Source organism: Kryptolebias marmoratus, linkage group LG17 (genome assembly GCF_001649575.2).
Source record: "Kryptolebias marmoratus isolate JLee-2015 linkage group LG17, ASM164957v2, whole genome shotgun sequence".
Lineage (NCBI taxonomy): Eukaryota > Metazoa > Chordata > Actinopteri > Cyprinodontiformes > Rivulidae > Kryptolebias > Kryptolebias marmoratus.
Window position 1 is genome coordinate 11,288,264 of NC_051446.1, and position 10,238 is coordinate 11,298,501.

Consider the following 10,238-nt stretch of genomic DNA (forward strand, 5'->3'; position numbering starts at 1 on the left):
TCCTGATTGGTGGGTTCACCCAGGCAAACGCTCTCTGCGGTGATTGGGTAAGCAATGATTTTTGCGCATGCGCAACTGCCTTCGAGTGACTGCAGGCGTTCGCCTCCAGCGGGAGAGACGAATTAGTTTACTCTTCTTTCTTTCAGCACTTTAAACTTTTCTAATATTCCGAAACGGCCCGGTTGACTTTGCGTGTATCGTCCCCATCTTTACCACAATGCCACGCGGCGGTGAGTATTTCGGGTCTAATTAACGTACAGCGGCGGCGAAGTGTGAAGTTTCAGGAATTCTCGCACATGTTTAGCTGTTAGCATGCTAAGCAGGCTAACAAAGTGGCTGCGAGCGGCTTAAAGGGGTTAGCAGATAATATCAGTTCATAAATCTTAATTCATTATGAACCTAAAACAATTCCTCACCCGTGTGCGTACGTTTTACCAGTAACAGTTCGGCATATGAAGCTTAAATAGGCTACGTTTCTGTTTTAACTTTGAACGTCAACATCAATAGCAGCGTGACGTGCGGCACGTTAGACCGCGTCAGGACACTTTACTGTAATTTGGCTTCATTTCTGAAGAGGCTGGAGGTGTTACATCATGCAGTCTTTGTTCAGAGGTTTTACTGGCAGATATCGGGGCTGTTGTTGCGTCTGCTCACCACTAACTCCTGCTGGCCATGACTTTTATCATGAATTAAATGGCGGCTCTATGTTAACTCCTCACACCAGGTGATGACTCACTGCACTGTTATGTCTATATGATGATGATGATGACTGCCTGCACATTTACCAATGTGGCCAAACACTTTTGTATAGGTAGATGAACCTCTTTACGGGTATATAGTGTATATAACCCTAACCTTAATGTAAATAAAGCAGTAGGAGTTGTGCATTATACCAGGATAACATTATTATGTTAGTAAAGAGTCTCAGTCATCCAGGATCCAAGGAGTTTAAAACATAAAGCAACTGGATTTCTATTCTGTAGTTGAAGATGTTTCGCATCTGGGGAGCTTTTTCAGCTAGAACTGGACAAGATGCTTAGTTTAGGCAAGCTAAATTCACATGCAGATTAATCTCACTCCCTTAAAAATCTGTCTGGCTTAATCAAATCTCAGTTATCTGCTCTAGATGCAAACAAAGCCAGGTCATGGTCATGCCGTCAGCTGACAACAAAAAGGACACCAGCAGGTCGGCCGATGTTTCTGTAAAACCACAAATGCATTCAGCCATTTAAACGGGATTATCTCAACACAGTTCTCTGAAAACAAGAAAAACAAACGTTACAGAAATCGCCACCGTTTTTTAAATCCACTGATCTGCTTGGTGGGTGGGGTTTCATCCAATTATCCGTGGTCATTTTGTCATCGTTAGAAGAATGTGTATCAGAGAGCTTCGGTCATGGGTGAGGTGATTGGGAAGTGTGTCAAGTAAAGAAAGATGACAGGGTCAATAGAGAGTTGTACCTTCAATAATCTTTCCAACACGTCCCTGACACCTTTTCCAGAAGCCCTGCACCCGAGGGCAGACCCAAAATATGTGGGTATGGTCACCCACAAGACCACGTTTTCTCCAACAGTCACCATTATTGTCACTCCAAGAAAGAAAAGTCTGAAATGGAGTTTAAAAAAATCTAATTTTTATATATATATTTTTTCTTTTTAATTTAGGCATCTATGTAATACTTGGCTGCTTGTGTGGAAACACATCACTTCAGTAAGTGGTCCATCAGTGTGGCTCCAGGTGGTCAGACACCGTGATGCATTCTGCGCATTCACACCTGTAATAAGCACCGTCCGATCGGATCGCCCATGGCGCCTGTCAGTGCCGGGTCTGAAATGGGCCCAAAGTGTCTTCAGCTATGCTGAAAGATTCTCCTTTCGTGGTCGTCTAAACGGGCTGAGTTCAGCCACAGTCGTTCGTCATGAACAACTCTGACAACTTGTGTTGCAGGTAAAAAGGGCCACAAGGGCCGAGGGAAACAGTTCAGCAACCCGGAGGAGATCGACCGGCAGATGAGAGCCCAGAAGGAGTTGGTGAGTAACGGACCTGTGGCAAAAACCAAGTTCCCTTCAGCCCAGCACTAGTGTGATTTATTTATTTTACGTTTTTTTTAACAGGAAGAAAATCCTGGTGCAGAGAAAGGGAGCTCAGAGTCTGAGGAGGAGAGCAGCAGCGATGACGAATCAGAGGTGAGTGATGCTGAGGACATTCTAGTGAATGTATTTTGTCCCTTTAAAGATCCTGTTATGATAATATAGTTCTTATAATAATATAAAAAGTGTGAAAATTATCATTATTTTGAAGATGCAGAGGGTACGGTTGTTCATCAGTGCAGTGAGAGGAAATAGCAAAAGTTGCAGCTCATGTAAAATCACAGTAAACCGTTTAATTAGTGACTTTTTTTTTTCATCCGCAGCAACACAAACTAGTACAGAAGGTACAAATTACTGCAATCAAATAAAAAAAGTAGTAGTTGCTACGTTAGGTTAGTGTAAACTCACTCGGAGATGATAAGAAAGCTGCTTTAGGGATATGCTAACAGTTGTGGGACGTGAGTGGTACTTCAAATAAATACAGCTCAACAGAGGGGTTTTAAAAAATGTATCACCATCTGGACACACTTTGGGTTTCATAACAGAACGGCAAATATAAAAGAGAGAAATATTCCGCGAAAATTAAATATTATGACAATACCAGAAATATTGGTTTTCAACCTGATCTAAAGTTAGCAAATTTCTACAGAGGACACATCAGGAATCTCTGCGTCACAAAGGATTTGCTTTGTCCTGTTTTGTGAAACACTGACTCCCCACCTGAAGCACTAATTGTAGTTTGGCTTTTCCAAACAAATGTTTTTTATGCGCCCGTCAGAGGAAGGGACACATTATGGTATGTCTGTGGACAATTTCTTGTCCGTGCTTTAACTCAACTGTATGACGTAGGAATGTCAAATTGCACCTCGTATCTGGGGTTGATCCCTGTTGATTTCAAAGTCACCCCAGCTTCACATCCGACTGAGGAATGTCAAACCCCCCTAGATTGTAGCTGCTAACAGGTGTATTATGTACTGTTGGCTGTGCTCTTGTTTGGATATTTTTAGCAGCGTAAATGGTTGTAGTTTCATGTTGTTTCACTCTGGCCAGGTCGACGTAATGAATACAAAAACTAATGACAGACAAAGATAGATGTTAGAGCAGAGATCCCCAACCTTTTCAGCTCCACGGACCGGTTCATTCTCAGACAGTATTTTCACGGACCGGCCTTTAAAGGTGTGGCGGATAAAAACAACAAAATAAAATGATACAACCGGCATGAAAACAGGGGTATTTTTAAAACATAATAAATGTAAATCCAACGTGTCCTCGCAGCTTTGTTAGCTGCGTTATCAACATGAATAACAGCCTCTCCTCCGCCTGATGTTCTCTGGTCAATTTGGCGATGTTTAAACTTTAAAATAAGGTACACCACAAATATAAAGCGCACAAAGAATACAACTCACCATAACGCTGAATCAGTGGGAGCCCTGAGCCTGTTTCTCAGTAACCAAACGTCCCATCAAGGGCTTCCAGAGACGTTTGGTTTTTACTCATTTTGCTGCTTGTGGGTTTGTTTTTAGCGTTAACGTATCACATGACCTCGATAAGCGTCCTGACACGCAACGAGAGTGAGTCATAGACGGATGTAGGGGAGAGAATTTGGTCATTTTTCAAAATAAATGTCGTTCAGACTCCGAAAATAAAAATGCTACAGAGGTTTGTTTTTCCTCACAGACTAAGAAAAGGAGCGGAGTGGAGGGGCTCATAGAGATTGAAAATCCCAACCGAGTTTCTCAGAAGAGCAAGAAGGTGGCTGAAGTCGACGTCAGTGCTCCCAGAGAGCTGTCCCGCAGAGAGAGGTGAGCCATTCCCAGAACCGGTATTCCTAAGCTTTGTTTATCTTCCGAGACGGTGGTGTGCTTGTAAATCTTTTAGGCGTTTGCTTTGATCCCCCGTCCTGCTTGTGTCTTTTCAGAGAGGAGATCGAGAAGCAAAAGTCAAAGGAACGCTACATGAAGCTCCACATGGAGGGCAAGACGGAGCAGGCCCGGGCGGACCTGGCCCGACTGGCCATCATCAAAAAACAGAGGGAAGAAGCTGCCAAGAAGAGGGACGAACTCAGGAAAGGTGAAGAAATAAATCACACACACTTCTGGGAACCCGTTTAAAAAGTAGAGTGTTTACCAAGTAGTTCATCTTTTTTACACTGACTAGTAATTTCCCCCCAAAACTAGAACTGCCTTTGTGTTTATAAGTTAATACAACTACCTCTGAACATAATGTTTGCTTCTTTGACCTCCAGGGTTTGAAACCGAGGTCTGTTTTCTAAGAAAAGTGATCCGAGTCATCAGTGAGCTCCGAGTTTTTGTCATCATGTATGCATTATCGAGCTTGGGAGTATAACACGCTTATATTTTCTTGTATAAAAACTCCATCTTGAGTTGAGTTGAGTTGTAAATTATACAAAAACTTATGCGATATCACAAGATCCGTTAGCACTCGAAGTATGTGAGGATGACTAATTTATGACCATTTTTTTTTGCTGTTGCGGCCATCTTAAATCGGGTTGACTCATGATGTTTATCAGCTGTAGATGTTCATGAAGTAAATACTTCATGAGAATTCCTGTCAAATCCATCCAGTGGTTCCTGAGATATTTTGCCAACAGACAGTGTTGACGCTAACGATTAACAACAAGGTTTTAAGCTAAGATGTTGTGCGAAGTGCAGCACTTCAAAGTACGTGTTGTGAATCACTCTCAGCTACTACCAAACCAAATTTTAACCGATTATCTGTAAAATTCTCAGAGTTCCAACAATTTTTGTGTTTGCTATTTTTGATCAGCTGCAACGGCCGTCTTGAATTGGGCTGACTCCAGAAAGTAACGAGTTGTAGATGTCCAACTAATGATCACTTCCCGAGAGTTTCATTTAAATCGAGTCAGCGGTTCATGAGATATTTTGCTAACAGAGACAGAAACGAATATGGGCAAAAACACTGTTTCGCCTTCAGCGGCGGGTGATTGTTGTGTTCATGACATTTCTTACAGATATCTGCATAAAACCATTTAAAAATACAGAAACAACAAAACATATTTCATGTGTTTTGGTGTCTTTTTTTTTTTTAAATTACCAGCATTTTATTTGTATTTTTTTAAAGCTGCACAGCAAATGTATTTACCAGATGATTCAGTGTGGGTTATTAAACACTTCTAAGAACCTTTTTAGTCGACAAAACATCCAGTTTGTTGCACGAAAGTTAACATTTTGCTGCTCGGAGACAAAAAGATCCAGAAGCATCACTTCCTTTGTGCTCCATTGGGCAAAGTGAAACCTGTTCACACTTAGATATGAAAAATGTCAATTTGTTTTAAGTCTGTTGCTTCTTTATTTTTTAAAATAGATATTTTGTTTTACCATTTACTAGAAATACCCTTTTAAAATTGTTTTATGCTTATTTATTTTACACTGCAACGTTTTTTTGAATTGATGTTGGGATTAGCTAAGATAGAAGTTTTACTGTTTAGATCAATAGTTTCTCCTTTAAATTATGGTTTCAATCGGCAACTTTCCAAAGTTATTTGAGAAGTATAATTCTTTGACATTGTGGTTTTTATTATTTGTCAGAAAAAGAAGCCGAAGAGGCCAAATCGAAGCGCTAATACCTCACCTGAAAACGTGCACTTCAGCGTCGGAGACGATGGCGGAGGGGGGGGGGAGTCGGGTCGGAGACGCTCCTGAACTCCTGGTTTTCTCTTCAAATTGGAGGAACTTTTGTGTTCAGGTGAAGCAAAAATGAAGAGGAATGCAACATTTAGGATGCCTCTGTGTATTTTTTGTTTGTTTTGTTTTTATTCAAACTTATTGGAAGCTTCAGGAGGGAGGAGACCTTCACAGCCTCTCCACTTTTATCATGTACCAGGGTTTTACTTTTAAAGCTGCTAAAAACTCCCATTCCTTTTAGTTTCTACAGTTTTACCAGGTTTATAATAAAGTTTTCTAGATGTTTATGACACCTTGGGTGCTGCACTTTTCCTCAAGTGTTTTATAAGAAGTTCAGATATCATAAGAAACCTCAAATAATTTGATGCTTATAAAGTTCACTTTCTTGTTTTGGGTTTAAAATGACCTCAGGTTTTTTTTTTTTTTTTTCATTATTATTATTATTTTCCCAGTGATTTGAATAAAACAAGAATCTTTTAGTTTTTTTTTTCTCCATAATTTTTTAATTCTCTGAAGTTCTGCTCTGTTGTCAGTAAATTAAACAGATGTAAGAATTTGCCGCCTTCCTTAATGGCATGTCAAGAAACTCTAAAATTCATATTTCTGCCTCATAGATATCCTACATTTCATCCTGCAGTATTTATGTTGGTTCTCACATCCTCAAAGCTTCAGGAATAATGCGCAAATTCCCTAAACATTCCAGCAAACGGTGTGAGACGGGGCTCAGCGGTGCTGTCTTCCTGTTTTTAAACTTGGATCCTGCGGGGGACGCGGTTCAAGTCAACCGCTTGGACGCGTCTTCTCAGGTGTCTCCGGACTTTTGACTGGTGCAGGATGTTGAAGGAAGTGTGTCCTGGTTGCCTTTCTGAGGTTTACACAAGACCGCGTCACTGTCTTATTTAATTTTTTTTATTTTTTAGTGTTAATAACGTAAAATAAATAAGTCAAACTCAGTCTAAAGTAAGGTTGCGAAGAGGTGCAAAATTTTAGGTGAACTTCGGGAAAAAGAAGCTGAAGTTAGGCTGGGGGATTTTGGAAGCAGCTAGACTTTTAGACCTTTCAGCCAACACCCAGGCGCTCACCCCCATCCGGTTCCTCTCACTCCCTGGGCAGCTCCTGGGTAGAAAAGAGTCCAGCTCCTCCAGGAGTTGGGCTCCAGAGTCCCAAGCTGTGCGTACAGGTGAGCCCAACTATATCTAGTTGGTATCGCTCAACCTCACACACAAGCTCCAGCTCCTTACACACCATTGAGGTGACATTCCATGTTCCTAAAGCAGGTTTATGTCACCAGGAATCGGAACGCCGGGTACCCTCCCTTGTCTTACATTTCACCCGGCCTTGATGGTCATTCTCGCAGTTGGTGTTGAGCCAAGGTTTGACCACCAAGTGCTCTCCGGCGAGGTGAACCGATGCTTATCGAATCGCTCTTAGTCCGACCCCTCACCCGAGGGGAGACCCACCAGGGGCTGATCCCCCAGGCTCAAGGGGGTGGGTACTCTTCACCACGTTAAGGTGGAGATTCTCCAGCACTATACTATAATGTTCTTGCTTGAAATCTGGTCATTTTATTCGATATTATGCTGAAATATTTGTTCTCCAACTCCCAATTAAAATCCCTGTTAGTCGGCAACCTTCAGTGTTTTAAATTCAAGCTATATTCCTGTTAATTCTTATGGAAAGTTTCCATCTTTGAAAGTTCCCACAGTTTTGCAACCCTAGTCTAAAGCAGTGCTCTTCTGTGTCACATCATCATCAGTGGTGGTTTAAATCAGATCTGCAGAAATTAAATTAAATGTAAAAACTACGACTAATAACAGATTTTTACTGTAATTGTTTGAAGAGATAAAAGGGAGAGTTATCTTGTTTGTGATGCAGTAAATAGTATCTTTGGGTTTTTGTTTAATTGCCCTGAACACTTCAATCAAAACCACTTATTGACCATCATTATTTTGTTGAAAAGTTTAGGAAGCCATCGTTTCAATCATCACTGAGTAAAACTCAACTGACTGTTAATTATTCATATATGACAAAAACATCAGTGAACACTGCAGGTGGAGAAAATGACAATGAATTGATAACACGGTATGATTTGATTTGGTTTTTATTTACCTCCATCAGGAAAGTGAGGCTCCCTGGGAACACGCAGCAGGTTTCCGACATGTATTTGAAAGCAGTTTTAAAAATAAAATAATTGATATAACTGTTGCAGTGTGTATTTTTAACCCGTTTACTTTTTTTCCCATGTTTCTATTTGTTGCCTTTAAAACAGAGTTTAATTTGAGTTTTAGTTTGGTTATAAGTAGTGGATTTACAAACCACTCCCAAATTTATGAAGGTAAATAGAGAACCTATATATAACATATATCTAAAACTGGGAAGTGGCGTGTGCATATGTATTCACCCCCTTTGCCTTGAAAATTTCAGTCAGTTAAATAAGATCGACCTGTGGGCCGTGGTCAGAAGAGTCTGAAACTAAGAACGCTGCCATATCTAGTACAAACTGAATGCACCACGCTGAAAACACCGTCCCCACAGTGAAGCACGGTGGTGGCCGAATTACGATATGAGTATGCTCTCCATCAGCAGAAACTGGGAAACTAGTCTGTGTTAAAAGAAAGACGGATGGAGCGGAAAAGAGACATTTTTTTTCAAGGAAACGCTGTCTGAATCTCCCAGAGATTTGAGTCCGGGACGGAAGCTCATATTCCAGGAGGACAATGACCCAAAACACTCTGCTGAAGATACGCTCCACTGGTTTAAGGAGAATGAGACAAATGTCCTGGATAGACCCGGTCGAAGTCCAGACCTCAGTCCATCTGAGGATCTCTGGTTTGATTTGAAGATCGTTTTACACGAGCAGCACCCATCTTGACTCAAACTGTGGACACAAATTCCAGTGGACTGAAGAGACTTGCTACAAAACGTACCTCTAAAAAGTCTTTACTTAGTAGTTAAGGCGCTGATATTTATTTTTTACACAATAAAACATTTTGCATCGTCAAAGCGGCAGCTATGGAAATGAAAAGAAAGGCCTCAACCCTCAAAATCCTTTTTAATTTCCAGCCTGTGAGACGTCAAAAAATGGAGAACGCCAAAACCTATGTTTCTGTCTTACAGGGGAACTGTGGGCTTTACCGTCCAAATGGCTTACATTTAAATGCAGTTCGTCAATTCTTCCACTAGATGGCGGCACTTATCAGGCAAGATTCATAATCTACTCCACCTTCCTTTCTTTTACATCTGACACACTGCCAGGATCTCATTAGTGATATTAAATATGGCAGTTGAGCAACAGATAGGATTTTTTTGCTGAAAAGTAATTAATTACAATCAAAAATAAATAAGCTGTGACAGAGAAGCCTTAAATATGACTGATGTAAAGTAAGCTGCTGAGCTGGAAGGGTTATCAACATTACACAACCTAAAATGTAATTTCTTCATAAATTTACCTTTTTTTTTATTTGTTTCTGTAGGCGGTAAGTTTTCATTTGTTAGAGTCGGCTCAAACCTAACATCATTGGTTCCTGGAAAAAACGTCAGCTAGGTTTTTTTTTTTGTTTGTTTGATTTAGAACAGTATTGCACACGTCTGTTCAAAAATCTATTTTAGCTCAAGTTCTATAACAACCTGTTCTCATCAGATGTCAGCTCAGGGTCAAGGCTGTGGGAAGTGGGGATGCAGAGGGTGCTGCAGCACCCCCTGATGAATGCACAAAGAAGAATTAAAAACATGTTACTGGTGCTGCATGTGTTTCAACGCGTTTGAGTTCAGTAAATCTGGTATATATTGTCATTTTAAAGACACTGTACAAAATGAACAGCGTGTTTTTTACTGTCTATGTTTAGATAAGTCACTACGCCGTGCTTGTGTGTATTTCACTGAATATACCTGGTATTATGATGTTTATCTGAGTGTTTACAACTTCACACAATCACATCCTCCCCACAGCGCTCTCAGGATACTAAATATTAAAAAAATGACTACAATTTGTATCCTAATACATACATTATAAGTCCAATTATAGAATGTTTTTAGTCGTAGAATATGCCGGTTATTAAAAAGTTGTCTAAGGAAAAAATATATATTTTAGGGTAAATCCAATAAGCAGAAGACAAAATTCATTCAGAAAGTTGAAGATTTTTCACAGCAAGCCTCCTTTTTTAAGTTGGGAAACAATTTTACAAGAAACTAGTTTCCTCTTTAGTTATTTCACATCCTTTTAACCCTTCAGTGCACATTATTTGCATTTACAGAAGTGAGGAATGATCGTACTGCAGCGCACAGTTCGTGGTGAAACCAGGCAGCGAAGGCCGAGGCCTGCAAAGTCAGTACAGGTGTTCTGACTGCATGTATCCAACTTTTTCTGGCTCTCCGGCGTGAAAACACGCCGGCCGGGGTTGTTTTGCAAGTGTCAAACCTTAAGGGGGAGGGGGTAAAAAAAGAAACTTTCTTCCTTTTCACGGCTGACGTTTCATCTGTGCA

At 40.6% G+C, this 10,238-nt stretch overlaps 1 protein-coding gene across 1 annotated transcript; it reads left to right on the plus strand.

Annotated features, from left to right (window-relative positions):
* The first annotated feature begins 74 nt into the window (after positions 1-74).
* On the plus strand, positions 75-7,961 carry pdap1a (pdgfa associated protein 1a). The gene is made up of 6 exons (XM_017416051.3): positions 75-230; positions 1,949-2,031; positions 2,116-2,187; positions 3,769-3,893; positions 4,010-4,161; positions 5,661-7,961. The coding sequence occupies exons 1-6, from the start codon at positions 218-220 to the stop codon at positions 5,693-5,695; spliced, it is 480 nt and encodes a 159-aa protein (XP_017271540.1). The 5' UTR covers positions 75-217; the 3' UTR covers positions 5,696-7,961.
* Positions 7,962-10,238: the final 2,277 nt, after the last annotated feature.

Bases quoted from the DNA above. Each gene is read 5' to 3' on its own strand.
- pdap1a (XM_017416051.3), top strand. The intron at 2,032-2,115 runs GTGAGTAACGGA...TTTTTTTAACAG, and splicing joins TGAGAGCCCAGAAGGAGTTG to GAAGAAAATCCTGGTGCAGA. The intron at 4,162-5,660 runs GTGAAGAAATAA...ATTATTTGTCAG, and splicing joins GAGGGACGAACTCAGGAAAG to AAAAAGAAGCCGAAGAGGCC.